Genomic DNA, 16,265 nt, shown 5'->3' with positions numbered 1-16,265 from the left:
TGTTCTGGTCTGTCATTCCTTTCTGCTATTCAAAGAGGGTGGCTGACAGGATAAAATCAAATCATACATTAATTCTCATAGTACAATTATAAAATCTTGCTCCTACAAGAGGCAATTAAACACCTAGGGATAAAATACAAAGAAATTTTGAAAAACTTGCAAAAATGAATTCAGAACCCGCCCTTCTACAGCTAGCAGAAGATACTAGGTAGTGACAAGCACTTTCTCTAAGCTTGGAGGTGTCATAAACAGATAGTTAAGGGTTAATGTCTGTTTTACCTGTAAAGGGTTAACAAACAGTAAACCAAAAACACCTGACCAGAGGACCAATCAGGAAACAAGATACTTTAAAATCTCGGTGGAGGGAAGCCTTTGTTTGTGTTTTTGGGTTTTGCTTTGTTCTCTCTGGATTCTGAGAGGGACCAGACATGTAAGCAGATTCCTCCAATCTTTCTGAGAAAATCTCTTCTGTTCTAATTTTAGTAAGTACCAGGAAAAGGTGAGTTTAGTCTTTTGATTGTTTTCTGTATTTGCAAATGTGTAGTTTGCTGGGAGTATTTAAAATTGTATTTTGCTGGGGGGAGGCTTCTCTCTAGTGTCTATAAGCTGAAAGACCCTGTAACTTTTACCATCTAAATTACAGAGACAACTTTTACTTTTTTTTCTTTCTTTTTATTAAAAGTTTTGCTTTTTAAGACCTGTTTGATTTTTTCCCCTTGTTGAAGCTCAAGGGAATTGAGTCTGTACTTAACAGGAAATTGGTGAGAGACAGGGAGAGAGAGAAGAGAGGGGGGAAAGGTGGAATCCCTTTGTTTAGATTCACGGAGCTTGAACCTGTCTATCTCTCCAGGATAGCCCAGGGAGGGAATGCCTGGGAGGGGGAGAGAAAGGGAGGGGGAAACCTGATTTCTCTGTGTTGTGATTCAAGGAGTTTGAATCACGGTGATCTCCTTTCCGCAGAGACTGTCCAGTTTGGCCGATGTACATAGCAGAGGGGCATTGCTGGCATATGATGGCGTATATTACATTGGTGGATGTGCAGGTGAATGAACTGGTGATGGTGTGGCTGATTTAGTTAGGTCCTGTGGTGGTGTCGCTGGTGTAGATATGTGGGCAGAGTTGGCATCGAGATTTGTTGCATGGATTGGTTCCTGAGCTAGAGTTACTATGGTGCGGTGTGCATTTACTGGTGAGAATATGTTTCACCTGCACGTCCACCAATGTAATATATGCCAGCAATGCCCCTCTGCTATGTACATCGGCCAAACTGGACAGTCTCTACGGAAAGGGATAAATGGACACAAATCAGATATTAGGAATGGCAATATACAAAAACCTGTAGGAGAACACTTCAATCTCCCTGGCCACACTATAGCAGACCTTAAGGTGGCCATCCTGCAGCAAAAAAACTTCAGGACCAGACTTCAAAGAGAAACTGCTGAGCTTCAGTTCATCTGCAAATTTGACACCATCAGCTCAGGATTAAACAAAGACTGTGAATGGCTTGCCAACTACAAAACCAGTTTCTCCCACTTGGTTTTCACACCTCAACTGCTAGAACAGGGCCTCATCCTCCCTAATTGAACTAACCTCATTATCTCTAGCTTGCTTGCATATATATACCTGCCCCTGGAAATTTCCACTACATGCATCTGACGAAGTGGGTATTCACCCACGAAAACTCATGCTCCAAAACGTCTGTTAGTCTACAGGTGTCACAGGATTCTTTGCTGCATTTGTGGAACTGGCTGCAGAATCCACCTTTTGTTGCAGAAAGTTAAGCAAAATCTAAGCTTTCATTTTTTTAAAGAGGTTTTCTGCAAAACATAATTTCTTTTTCAAATTTAAAACTAGTATAATCTGATACAGAATGGTCTTTCTGAAACACTAATAGATGTGTGAATTGCTGTTTTAACCTAAGTGTTAACTATGAAACTTAGTGATAACCTTAACTATTTATTATCCAACTATTTAACTGTTGATCATTTTAGTAAAACTTTCAGCAAATGTATTTCTCTGTTGTCCTTGAGTACAGTGGAAGATATTGGGACAGTGAGCTGTGAAGCTGCTTTTTGCTCTCTGTGATTTCTGGCACTGGGAAGTAAGTGCAAGCTTCCTACACAATTTTTTTCTAAGTCATTTGTTTCTGTTTTCTAAAACAATAAAGATTATTGTAGCACAGCTTCTTAGAATAAGAGCTGTTGATTGGTATTGTTAGAGGGATAGGGCATCATCTGCTGAAACAATGTGACTTTGTTATACGTAAATTATAAAAGATTTTCGTGATCATTGAAACAGAAGATGATGGAAATTTGAGGGAGGATATCAAATATGACTGCTTTCAGGCTGTGGGATTCATTAAAGAAACTAATTAAATGTGCTATGAAGTTGTTTTTGATGGCACAGAGAGAGAAGTACACTATCTTGTTTGAGGCAGTTTTTCGTAAATCTACTTGGCAGGTGAAGAAGAATTTTCAAAGGTACATCCGTCAGGAGTTTCCAGAGTACAGTATGTTTAAAATGGCATAACATGTAAATCCCTTCCTCCTAAAATGACAATCATTAGCCCATAAAGACATGGCTGCCCTGAAAAGTTTATAGTCTAAGGCCCCAGTCCTGCAATTTGTTGAGCATGGGTGGACTGCTATGCCCATGAAGACTGTCACTGACTTCAATGGGGCTTTGCACGATTGCAACACTTGATTTTTATGCAACAGATTTCAGGTGTGGGGCTTAAATTCTGGCATGACACAGCAAGTGAGAATAAGAAACAAAATATGCGAAAGGAGAGAGGTAGGACAAGAGTTGAAATACTAGGATTTTGTGGTGACTTAAAGTGTGTTCCTTGTTGGTTCTTTATTTTTTAATTTTCTTTTTATACATTCTATTAACTCGCTCTGTATAGGTCATGTTGAAGGAGTGAGGTTTTAGAGGGGGTTGGAATGAGAAAAGGGTGGTGGCTTGGTAAACTGTTTCTAGTTTTAGAGGGCATTCAAGGAATGGAGGCATGTGGCTGAGCCTTATCTGGTTGCAGTAGTAATGTTGCTGTTGACTTGGTTTCCCTTGCTGGTAAGTTGGGTTAGCACTTCAGCTGAAACAAAAAATAAAATAAAATGAAGCACTGCTGAAATGTCTCACGTACCAATTACAATTGTTAATATTATCCATACGTCAGAATATTTGGGTTACAGGAGGAAGTTCTGGTAGGGGATCAAAAGTGATTAGTGTAATGTGGAAAATAAACACTTTTGAAGCTCTTACTTTTCAATCAAAAATGGAAACCAATATTTACTACAGACACCCAGGTTTTCTCGAGAGTTAACCATCAATTATATTTTAATTTTGATGGTTTGTTTAAAAGACTTTTTTTAATAGCACAGTTACACATTGTTTTACACCGTTATTTTAATTCTTTCTTAACCACAACATCCTTCCTGAAAATGTTAACAAAACAAAGTCCCACTCAGTGTTGTATATTGACAGAGAGGGCCTAATTCTCTGTGCACTCAGATTTAGACTGTGACTCTTTTGCATGTAAAGGTTTAGGCCTATTTGATAATTACCTTCTCTTATTGGACTACATTTTGTTCTGCTGGGTCAGCCCACTCTCTGGGGTTAATTTTATTGAGCTTTCTCAAGGAATCCAGGGAAGCTTTTTGTCAGTTTAGGTAGCTTTAACTAAGCCTTCGTAGCACAATATAATCACTCTTGCAGATTCTTTCTTCAAAGTCTATGCAAGAATAGCAATCCTTCCCCCAAATTAGCCTCTTACACCTGTAGTTCCAGTAACTAGATTTTCTGGCTTTTGCCTCAGCCTCAGCAATACAGAGCTCCCAGCCAGTCTCCCTTTTTTGTCTATTTGGTTTTCTGAAGCAATTTCTCTCAATGGTAACTTCAGTAGCAGTCCATTGAGACACTGCTTTGACCCCTCAATTTCCTGGAGGGTATTGCATTTCCTCCTCACTCAGCCATTCCTTGCTGATCTATCTATATAAGGGTCTGCTAATTAAGGTCCACCTCTTTCACAGGTGCCATGGGTTGTGGCTAATCAGACAGCCAGGCCAGCTCCCAGGCCTCTGACTTAAAGAGAGGGGTATCACTTATTCTTTCACAGTGCCACAGACCTGCATCTAAGCCTGCTTCAATGGAGCTATGCTGACTTGCACCAGCTGAGGACCTGGCCCACTATGTCAGCTACTACTGATACATACATGTAGATATGTGTATGCATGGCAACTTTATACTTACTTTTCATATTTCTCCAAATGAGCTTGTAAATATCCTATTAACTTCTTTAAAGACACATTCCTCTGATGTGTAAGCACTTTTTCCAGTATAGGAGCCCTTTATTTTGGAAGGAATTCATTTTTGGAGGTCAGGTGTAGGTTGCTGCAGATTAACTACGTTACTCAAGTTCCTTAGATGGGCAAATATTTGAAATATTAAGAACATAAGAATGGCCATATTGGATCAGACCAAAAGTCCATCCAGCCCAGTATCCTGTCTACTGACAGTGGCCAATGCCAGGTACCCCAGAGGGAGTGAACCTAACAGGTAATGATCAAGTGATCTCTCTTGTGCCATCCATCTCCACCCTCTGACAAACAGAAGCTAGTGTCATCAAGGCAAGGGCCTTGAAGAAGAATGCCTGTGTTCATGGCCACATAAAGAGGGACAGAAATGTTGTTGGACAGAACAATAAAGATCCTGTGGGCCATTAAACCAATGTGTGGTCTTGGAAACCACTCTCAAATGGGTTGTAAGGAGATACCCCACACTACAAGAAGGATGTGGAAAAATTGGAAAGAGTCCAGCGGAGGGCAACAAAAATGATTAGGGGACTGAAGCACATGACTTATGAGGAGAGGCTGAGGGAACTGGGATTGTTTAGTGTGCAGAAGAGAAGAATGAGGGGGAATTTGAGAGCAGCCTTCAACTACCTGAAAGGGGGTTCTAAAGAGGATGGATCTAGACTGTTCTCAGTGGTAGCAGATGACAGAACAAGGAGTAATGGTCTCAAGTTGCAGTGGGGGAAGTTTAGGTTGGATATTAGGAAAAACTTTTTCACTAGGAGGGTGGTGAAGCACTGGAATGGGTTACCTAGGGAGGTGGTGGAATCTCCTTCCTTAGAGGTTTTTAAGGTCAGGCTTGACAGAGCCGTGGCTGGGATGATTTAGTTGGGAATTGGTCCTGCTTTGAGCAGGAGATTGGACTAGATGACCTCCCTGAGGTCCCTTCTAACCCTGATATTCTATGATTAATGGTCTGAATTCTGATTTTGCTGTACTTTGGTATAATTCCATCAGTATCAACAGATGTAACTCCTAACTTCACTGGTGTAATTGAGCTCAGAATCAGACTCACTGTGTTTTGATCTTCCTTAACACACTTTTTAAATGATGACATAGTTTGTGTGTAGCAGCAATTTTAGTTGTCTGCTTCAAAATTTGAAAAGTACATTCCCCACCTGTTTCAGTTTAACAGCATTTTGTCTAGTGAATACATGGCATGTTGGAAGTAGGATATTGTGTTTTCTCTAATGTGAAATGGCCCTAAAAGCTGTTTGACTGTATTATTGAAGCAAGCTCTTTGCTGCTAGGATAAGACTAACAGTCCACTAGCTTATTCTTTTTATTTACGTCACATCCTTTATTTGTAATAAAAAAACCATTTTAGTGTATTGTTGTTATAGTAAAGGCATTGAATTGTTAAAGGCGTGTCATCCAATTGCTCATTGGGTGGCACAATATGTTGCAAATTTGGAGATCTGGGCAAAACACTCTAAACTCAGGAGGTGAAACTTCCATCCTTTGCTTCACCTGGATGAATATCACAGGCTCTGGCAGAGGAGAGAGAGAGAGAACCTCCCTGAGCAACAAAGTACATACCATGGTATAAACTGCAGCCTGAGTCCGGCAGTTTCTCTAGAAATTCTTTAGGATAAATAAATAAATTTTCTATCATATATAAGCAAAAAGGGAGCAATTCCCTATCTGTAAAAGCTCAAATGTGGTGTAACACTTAGATATGGATCAGAATTCACAAGCTGAAATAGATTAAACTGTGTCAGCTGCATTAACAGAAACTCCTCAATAGATAATGACATCAGTGATTGTCATGACCAAGAACACTAGGATTCTTGAAGACAAACATTTTGTACCTGCATGGGTCTGCAAATCAGCCTTTTTTGTGCTAAGGTCCACAGGTTTGTTACAGGGTTGGTACTGCAAACTGCATGCAGCATGGGGGTAAAAAATGTCATTCACTGGCACCAAGCAAATTCCCTACTTCCTGAAGTTCCTTTCCCTTTTTTTTTCTTTTTTCCTTCTGCCTTTTCAGTAGCTGGTGGCTCAGCCAGTCCTCTCTGGCTGCAGAGCTTTTTGAAGAAAAGTCCAAACTTTATTTCAGAGGGTACGTCTACACTACAGGATAAATTCGAATTAGCTTAAACCGATTTTATAAAATAGATATTATAAAGTCGATTGTGCGCGTCCACACTAGGCACATTAATTCGGTAGTATGTGTCCGTGGTCCGAGGCTACAATCGATTTCTGGAGCGGTGCACTGTGGGTAGCTACTGTAAAATAATGAGGCCAATAACGTCGATTTGCATCCACACTAACCCTAAATCGATATAGTAATATCGATTTTAGCGTTACTCCTCTCGTTTTGTAGGAGTATAGAAATCAATTTAAAGAGCCCTTTAAATCGATATAAAGAGCAGTGTAGTGTGGACGGGTGCAGCGTTAAATCGATTTAACGCTGTTAAAATCGGTTTAACAGCGTAGTGTGGACCAGGCCAGATTTTTAGACTAGCAGTTTTGGTTCATTAATGTGTTTGTCTAATACCCAGCCAGTGCCCTCTGCAAGATTCACTGAGAGAAACAGGCTGAGAAAAGCTCAAGGCAAAAGGAAGTGAAGAAGAAAATTAACTTTTCATCTTGACAGTTTTTCTGACCAGGGCTCTACAGAGATGTAAAGATGAGGGAAACACACAGAGTGATATGATTTCTGGAGTATCTTGGATTCAGTGCAGTCAGACACTTGGTGCCAGGGAAGTCAGTATTCATCCTCAGCAATGGCCTCCAACTGTCAGGAACAATTTTTTTCACCTGAATGAATGTTTTTCTGTTGAAAAATGCCTTTTTCACAAAACTAAAATTTTAAATTTTGGCCCTGATTTTGACTTTTCATCAGGAAAGTTGAGTTTACAGCTCCCCGACTGTCCACATGTGAAGTGAAACTGAGAGAAGCTTTCCTAGAGGATTGGTGAGGCTGATTGCCCAGGCACTCTGCCACCCACTCCCTTCCCACTCCCGTTCCACCCCCCCCTCCCCCTGCCAACTCTGGGAGCTGGACTGGGAGAGATCCCTAGGCACAATTCTGCTTCCCCTCCAGCTCCAGGAGAGACAGAGAACCCCTGCCTTCCTTTTCTTCCCACTGCCTTCCCAGCTGCAGATCTTCCAGTGGTAGGAGGCTTGAGTGTGCAAGTTCCCTGACTCTCTGGCAGCCAGGTTAGAAAGCCTTTCAGGCAGGGAGACAGGAAGACAACCGTCCCGCCCCCTCCCCACCTTTTTTGGTTTGTTTGTTTGTTTGTTTTTTGTTTTCCACAAATGGAATTTTTCTTAGTCTTTTCCATGAAAATGTTTGCTTTTTTTTTTTTAAAGTTTTGTCCTGGGTCAGGATGACTTTCCCTCATTCTCAAAAATAAATTTTTCATGAAAAGGGATTTCATTTTCTAGCCAGCTCTAGATTCAAGATCTTACCTCAGAAGGATGATGTTTGAAGATAGTTATAATAGAAAAGAAGTGGTACTGAAACAAAAAAACCCTATTTTTTATCTTTAAAAAAGATTAGGTTAGAAAAATTTGAACTAGCTCTAGTGGTGGATGAAGTAGGTGGGTATATACACAAATAAAAAAACAAACAAACGGGGCATCATTTCTTCCATAACTAGAAGTGAGACGGGGTTATTTTTTTCAAATTTTATATAAGAACAGTCATACCGGGTCAGATCAATAGTCCATCTAGCCCAGTATTCTGTCTATGACAGTGGCTGGTGCCAGATGCTTCAGAAGGAATGAACACAACAGGGCAATTTTGTCATGCAGTCCAAGCTTCTGGCAGTCAGAGGTTTAGGGTCACCCGGAGCATGGGGGTGTCTCCCTGATCATCAGGGCCGGTGTAACCACTAGGCAGCCACCTAGAGCGCCAAGATTTAGGGGCAGCAAAAAGTGGTGCCCCAAATTTTTTTTTACACTGTTGCTGGAAAACGAATGAATAAAGAAAAGAGAACCGTTGTTGAACTTGCATTTTAACTTGTCATTCTTCTCTCGTACATTACAGCTATAGCCTATGCCAACTCTCCATTGCGGGCACAAGCGTACTGCTTCACTACAGTACAAAGTGGCAATGATGTCATTTTTCTTGTCATGCGCAGCCATTACCCGTTCTGACAGGGTGTTCATAATGCTAAGTTTACTAGTTTTAGGAGGTTGTCGACTGAGGCTAACAATTTGTATTGAGTTGTTTCAGATCTAAGACTCTGGCAGTTGCTGCTGCATCATTTCACTAATACTTTGTGTCAATTGTGTGTGTATGTTAAATATTTGAGTGTATATGTTTATCATGTGTGAATATGCATGTGTAGGTTGTTAAAAGTTTGTCATATCGATATTGTCAGTTGTATGACGGACTATTCGCCATTCTAATTTTATAAATTTTATTAATAACAATAATTGGATATTCTAAAGGTAAAATAAAATGTAGTTTTTTATATGAAAGAATGAAGGAAGGAAGTATACGTGAACAATGCCACATTATGCAGTATTTATTTTTTGAAAGTTTATAATGAGCGATGCTCCAGGGGGAGGGGTGAGGGGAAAGGGGGCGCAAGGTGGAAGTTTCGCCTAGGGCGCAAAATATCCTTGCACCGGCCCCGCTGACCATCTTGACTAATAGCCATTTGTACTGGAATAAGTTGGGTGTTTCTCTTCAAAAGATAATTGTTTATCTTCAGAAGGACCTTGGTTCATTCAGCGCACAGGGCAGATCTACTCAGGATTGTGTAGTGAAGTAAGCTGTTGTCTATAGGAACCTTGGCTCACCTGAAGTTTGAAGATTTGTAATGAAAGAGGCAGGGGGTTGCACTGAGAGAAAGGAGTATCAATCTTATGGCTAAGGCAGTTGAATGCCCCTATGGAGACGCAGTCTATTTGTCTCTCTGCCACTGAGTTCCTATGTGATGCTGGGCAAGTCACTTACACCAAACTTTTCAGATAGTCACTTCTGCATGTAATTAAAGGCTGTATCATAATGGGGTCTGAATTAAGGTTGTGTGGGCAACATCATTCTGGCATATCCTAAATTAAGAGTGCTTGATTTTGAAATCTTTTAATACTTTTTAATCTTAATTTTGTATTTCCTATTTTTTTATGGTTCAGTTTATTGATCATAGCACCCTTAACTAACACTAACTAAAGATTTTTGCTTGTGAATTTAGACAAAACTCACTGAAATGATGCATTTTTTAGGACATGTAAGAAAATCCATTTAAAAATGTCATGAGTCAGTAACAAGTTATAACTGAAGATCCATTTATTTTAAATTTAGACTATTGAAAAATGTACTGCTGGTTTAGACCTTTAACTGAAAATTAAAGCAGCACTCTCACTGATTTGATAAAAGCACTGATCAAGAGAGTTTAATGCAATGTCTACTAAACATAAAATGTGGTTTATAATTGGTCTCTCTCTCCTGATCTTTTTAATCAGACATCATATTTTCATCATGCTCATGTTTCTGTACAATTTGTATTCTATTTCAGAGTTCTATGGTAGTGATGGTTGTATTAGCTAAATAAACTGTTTTCTTTTGAGAGAAAAATTCATCCATATTTTCATTGTGAATTAAGTTGGATCCAAGAACTGTAATATCATTTAGCTAATAAGATTATTCCTAAATAGAATGAGACAAACTACCAACATAACAAAGTAATTTCAAAGTGCAGTATACAGCTGAAAAATATCAGAGTGGTAGCCGTGTTAATCTGGATCTGTAAAAGCAGCAAAGAGTCCTGTGGCACCTTATAGACTAACAATACGTCTGTTAGTCTACAAGGTGTTAGTCTATAAGGTGCCACAGGACTCTTTGCAGCTGAAAAGTAATTGTTCAAGCATTGTTTCCCTTAGAGGATTTCTAGTTGTCTGAGAGCTTAAACACTTAATGATTACACATTCTATGAAACAGAAGATATTAAAGGCCTTCTGCTATCTGCCATTTCAATGTTTTTATTTGACTTCATATTGAAGATAATATATTTCAAGACCCTCACTACATTCTAGGATGCTAGAGAAGAAGACAAAATTTTCCTTCAGACTCTCTGCTTCTTCAGATGTCTTAGCTTTATCTTTCAGTACTAACTTAAAGGAATGGCAGATATCACAATAAAGATATAGGTCTGGTTCTGGGGTGTCTATTGTGGATACTTGTGTGGAAGAAAATACTTCTCACTTCAAGTGACACGGTGGAGTGTGGGAGTTTTAAGAAAGTAATGTTGACGATATTAACCAGTAGATTCAGAGACGCTTCTAGTCTCTAAAGGACACTTCCTAGATTCCTTCTTGCAAATTGACACTGCCTGATTTGTGTTTTTTTATGTATGCAACAGATGGCACGAGGTCTGAAAGCTGCCTTTCAATCATTGAATGCTGACTTTCATTTTGGCTAGTGTTATAGGCTATGATGGTCCTGAGTACATAAGGAGCAACTTATTTGGACATAAATTTCAGTAAGACCCAAGACATAAAATAGTGGATTAAAACAAATCCCTAAATGTCAATTTAAAATCCTTGTAAAACACTTCAATAGCAAGATTTTTAATCCCTGGGTGGTATTTCCAATTTTGTCTGGAACGCTTATTCTATGAAGTGTTTGGTAATCCGTTGGTCATAAAGTTTGTTTTAACATTTTTTTCCAAAGGAGACAGCAGCCTTTCAGTGATCCCTGTGTACTAACAGTCATTTTCTGACCGCTATTTTTTGTTATGTTTGTTAAAGATAATTGGAAAGGTGGTTCATTTGTTAGTCATATCTATAGTTTGTCTCCATTTTTAATCATTTAGTTGAATAAGCACCACTCCTAATGTAGAGATAGTGGCTCAACTTTCTGCCACTTACTGTTTGCAGTTTTGTTGTAGCCGTGTGGGTCCCAGGGTATTGGAGACACAAGGTAGATGAGGTAATATATTTTACTGAACCAACTTCTGTTGGTGAAAGAGACAAGCTTTTGAGCTCACACAGAGCTCTTCTTCAGGTGAGACCTGAACAAATGAGTTGCCAAATTCTGCACCAGCTTTGGTTTTTAGATGTGCTGTGTAGTGTCTCCTGTTTAACCTGGGAGGCTCCTGATTTTGTTTGTTCTCACACAGGCTCTTCATTGCCAGGGGAAGCATTGCTAGTCTATATGGTCTTGGCTAGGTTACTCAAGTCTATGGTAGAGTGTCTCGCCTCCACATCCTATTAGGCCTCAGGGTGTAGCAGTTATGCCTCACACCCTCTTTTTGGCCCTGGGAGGGGCTTTCATACTGGATTGTTTTAGTTTTGGAAAATAATCTTATTCCTGAAGAAAGGCACTGGAAATCTGCTGCTGCAAGCTTTGTAACTCAATGGCTTGCATGCTCCCCAACCAGAAAAGTTGGTATTATCTTCACCAGCCTTCCATTTGTTTCCCTTAACCAACTAACATCACCATCTCTATATTGAATCTGTCCATTAATTCTTATCCATGCCCCATTTGTATCCAAATACTGGGCAAGGCAATGACTGTCTTGGCTGGATCAAGTGCTAGTGAAGAGATGGGAGCTGAGGTGCTTTAAGCATGTTGATGACACCCAGCTCTGTCTTCCTAATACCCTCAGTGGCTCCATATGCATTTGAAAGGAAAAGTTGTTTCAGAATCAGATGGTTACAAATGAGTTTCACTTTGTTTTACTTTAAAATTTATAGTGTTTACTGGACTATGTAATTAGGTCAAACGTTATTTTTATTTGCTTTATTCATTTGAATTTTCTAATCAATGTCAAAAGTTTTTTACTGGCAAATTATCATCATGGTACAAGTATAACATTTTTTAACTTTGGTGTAAAAAATCCCGTAAGAACTTATAGCAGAGCTTTGATGCTAAAATCTAACCCTCAGCTACCAGCCAAGAGAGTTCTGCAGAAACAACACCATTTTTTATCCATTAACTACTTCACTGGAGCCATAAAATATAAAAGGTCAAGATTAAGGCTTTAATATATGTGGGAATTTACTAGTTCTTGAAATAATCAGGAACTTTCAGGAACTGAGCTGTAGCTATTCGCCTGAATAACGAAAGAAAAATAACAAGGAGTCCGGTGGCATCTTAAAGACTAACAGTTTTATTTGAGCATAATGCATCTGAAGAAGTGGGTTTTTTACCTACAAAAGCTTATGCCCAAATAAATCTGTTACTCTTTGAGGTGCCACTGGACTCCTTGTTGCTTTGGGGATGCAGACTAACATGGCTACCCCCTGATAAAAGAAAAATAGCCTTTCCTGTATCTGTCAGAACAAAACAAATTATGAAAAAATGAACTGAATAAAATAAACTTTAAAGTAACAATGGGAAAAGAAGGAAAAATATTATTTATTTCAAAGGCTGATTACACAGAGGGCTAGATTGCTACCAGTGACTTTGGAGGATTAGTCATCCCAAAGAAGGCAGAAATAAGTTGGGCTATAATCTTGCTCTCCCTGGCTGGTCATAGAGAGAGGACTATGCTGCACCATCCTCGATGATTTTTGTTTTCTCAGGTGTGGAAACTTCTATTGTAAGGAGCAGATGTTGGCATCTGAGGAACTTACATTGGTTTCTTTTTGGTTTGGTTTGGTTTGTTCTCTAAGTAGCAGAAACCCAGTGCAAGTGTGAATATTCTAAAGTGAAAGTGGGATCCACTTTTTTTTTTTGAGGGGTTAGCAGTTTTTAATTGTTAAGGTAATTTTTCTATGAACCAGCTTCTGATCCCATACCAGTGTAACACCATAGGCTTCAGTGTAGTTATTTCTGATTTACACCAGACAAAGTGAAATTGGAATTATGCTCCATTAGTTTTATTATACAACAGATACGACATATCAGTATTAGATAGCTGTAAATAAAAGGAAATTTGCAAAAGCTATGAAAATATATCCAGGGTCTCTGCTTTCAGAATGATTGTATATTTTCTGGGAAGCTGTCCCCTGGATGGTGTAACTAGAGAGAACTTATTGGAATTCAGACAAGGTGAAGACATAACGGCATGGAGAACACCTGCAGTTCCTATACAGATATTTCTAGAAAGAGTCTATTTGTTGAAATGCCATGGACATCAATGGTGTTATATAAATAATACTAAAAGTTCCTTCAATACTTTGTGTATGAATGCTTCCATTTCTTTTCTGTCCTCTTATTCCCTTCAGATTCCCCTTTCTTATTTTGGCAAACCTGCCACTCTGGTACATAGCCATGATAGCGCTGGCAGTGATAGGAGACATGCCAAGGATGTTTCCACCAAGATTAAGCTGGCCCACCGCTGCCTGTGCTACTGTGGCTGCACTGCTACTTATGTTCACACTAGTTCAATGAGAGCTAGCATGACTATATGTATGCAAGATGGGAATCTCACCCCTAGCTAGCAGTGTAGACATAAGCTAAGAGTTAGCCAGCTGGGCTTCCACTAACAATGATTAGGTCGAGCATTTTGTAGTCATCACTATTGTAACATACATTACTTGTTCTGCACTAGTCTAGATTGGGCGGGAAGTTCAGAGCTCTCTTCATGAATGCATGTGCCTGGCTCCACTCCATTAGACCACAAACCTGTAATTGACTCCATGTGAGTGGATATTGGTGTCCCTGTGAGGAGTTCCAGTGAAGTCAGAGGGACTTTGTGTGGGCTTGGGGTTCTGCAGGATTTTGGGCTTGGGGTTTTGCAGCCTTAGTTCTAGGATGTATTTTTTGTTCTTTATTCTGCCATATGTATTATATAGTTATTTTGTTGTGGTTTTTTTGCCTTTCAGAGAACAAATACAATTGGAACTAGTAATGCAGATTTTCCCTTGGCTGATTCCGGAATGTACCAGTTGGACATTACATTAAAAAGGGGTCAAAATTTAGCAGCGCGGGATCGTGGAGGTAAGAATATGCTGATAAATGTGGTTTTATATGTGTTGTGTAAGTTATGTTTTCAGTAGTTGAATAAAATGCAGTACTAATACTTCTAATGGCTTATTGGCCTGAAAAGTGTCTTTAAGGGCCTGTCTGTATGGGGTCAAGTATCAGAGGGGTAGCCATGTTAGTCTGGATCTGTAAAAGCAGCAAAGAATCCTGTGGCACCTTATAGATTAACAGACGTTTTGGAGCATGAGCTTTCGAGGGTGAATACCCACTTCGTCGGATGCATGTAGTGGAAATTTCCAGGGGCAGGTATATATGCAGGCAAGCTAGAGATAATGAGGTTAGTTCAATTAGGGAGGATGAGGCCCTGTTCTAGCAGTTGAGGTGTGAAAACCAAGGGAGGAGAAACTGGTTTTGTAGTTGGCAAGCCATTCACAGTCTTTGTTTAATCCTGAGCTGATGGTGTCAAATTTGCAGATGAACTGAAGCTCAGCAGTTTCTCTTTGAAGTCTGGTCCTGAAGTTTTTTTGCTGCAGGATGGCCACCTTAAGGTCTGCTATAGTGTGGCCAGGGAGGTTGAAGTGTTCTCCTACAGGTTTTTGTATATTGCCATTCCTAATATCTGATTTGTGTCCGTTTATCCTTTTCCGTAGTGACTGTCCAGTTTGGCCGATGTACATAGCAGAGAGGCATTGCTGGCATATGATGACGTGTATTACATTGGTGGGCGTGCAGGTGAATGAACCAGTGATGGTGTGGCTGATCTGGTTAGGTCCTGTGATGATGTCGCTGGTGTAGATATGTGGGCAGAGTTGGCATCGAGATTTGTTGCATGGATTGGTTCCTGAGCTAGAGTTCCTATGGTGCGGTGTGCAGTTACTGGTGAGAATATGTTTCAGGTTGGCAGGTTGCCTGTGGGCGAGGACTGGCCTGCCACCCAAGGCCTGTGAAAGTGTGGGATCATTGTCTGTATGGGAACACTTAGGAAAGTTAACCCAAATGAACTGAAGGTGTGAATTTAAAGTGCATTAGTTAAACCATATTGATCCTCTGTGTGGATGATTTCATTCAGAAGCTACAGCTAAAGTGAACTGTGGACGCTTTACTTCTGAATGAGAGCATCCACACAGGAGATTTAGTTAACTGGGTTAACTTTCCTAAGTGTCTCCATGTAGGCAAGCCCTAAGTGTTAGGTTGTAATGTTTGGCTAAGAACAAATATGCCCAAAAGTGTTTCCCTGAGATAAATAATGCACATACATTAAAAAAAACTCTACTTGATCCATTTTTTGGTTGTAGTCTTGCAAATACAGTGTGTCTACAGCTGCTGGCTACATATTAGTGCTTCACAAGTTGCATTTGGGTCATGCACTGGGCACCGTAGTTTAGAAAAAAGGAAACTTACAGGGCAAATTGACCTATAGGAATACACGGTTTTATATATATATATTTTTTCCAGTGGTGCAGAACCTGTATCTGCAGCTCCCATTGAAAACCAGACCATCTGAACATAACATATATTCAGACTTTTATGAGGAGCCAGTCTGATGTGAAAATCTGACTAAAAAATACTTTAAATCTGTTGTGAAATAGATACCGAGGAGCTGTGTGGGAAATATAATAGCAACAATAATATTGTTAAGAATCTTTCCAAGAAAGACTTATTGGTCACATCACATGATCAGTCTAAATTTACCTGGCTAGATTCAGGTCTCAGCTACAGTGGTGTAAATCTGGAGTAATTCAATTTAAATCAATGGTGTTACTTCAGATTTACACCAGTGTAACAGATCTGAATATGGCTCTCTGTTTCAAAAATAACTTATCACTCTATTCTTCCTCATGGTATATAGATACATTAGCAAAGTGTGCTTGATGTTCATAAAACAAGATATTATGATGTTCTATGAGGTAGAAAGATGCCCATATAATTGACTCAGTCTCTGAATCAAATTCATTAGAATAAAAACATAACTTATTTTATTTAAACTTGAAATTAAAATATGAATATAAATTTCTTGCTTTTTGTGTGAGCAATATTTTTATAACTAACTAGCATAATTACATTTTGTTATTATTTTTCTTCCA

At 39.4% G+C, this 16,265-nt stretch overlaps 1 protein-coding gene across 5 annotated transcripts in view; it reads left to right on the top strand.

Moving 5' to 3' along the window:
* Positions 1 to 16,265, top strand: part of MCTP1 (multiple C2 and transmembrane domain containing 1) — a 543,194-nt gene that overhangs the window by 176,221 nt on the left and 350,708 nt on the right. For all 5 annotated transcript variants that reach the window (XM_050943873.1, XM_050943875.1, XM_050943872.1 and 2 more), the window contains exon 2: positions 14,082 to 14,196. In XM_050943873.1, coding sequence (XP_050799830.1) covers positions 14,082 to 14,196 — 115 coding nt within the window. The remainder of the gene's footprint in view (positions 1 to 14,081; positions 14,197 to 16,265) is intronic.

Source organism: Gopherus flavomarginatus, chromosome 3 (assembly GCF_025201925.1).
Source record: "Gopherus flavomarginatus isolate rGopFla2 chromosome 3, rGopFla2.mat.asm, whole genome shotgun sequence".
Taxonomy (NCBI): Eukaryota; Metazoa; Chordata; order Testudines; family Testudinidae; genus Gopherus; species Gopherus flavomarginatus.
This window is presented reverse-complemented; position numbering and strand designations above follow the sequence as displayed.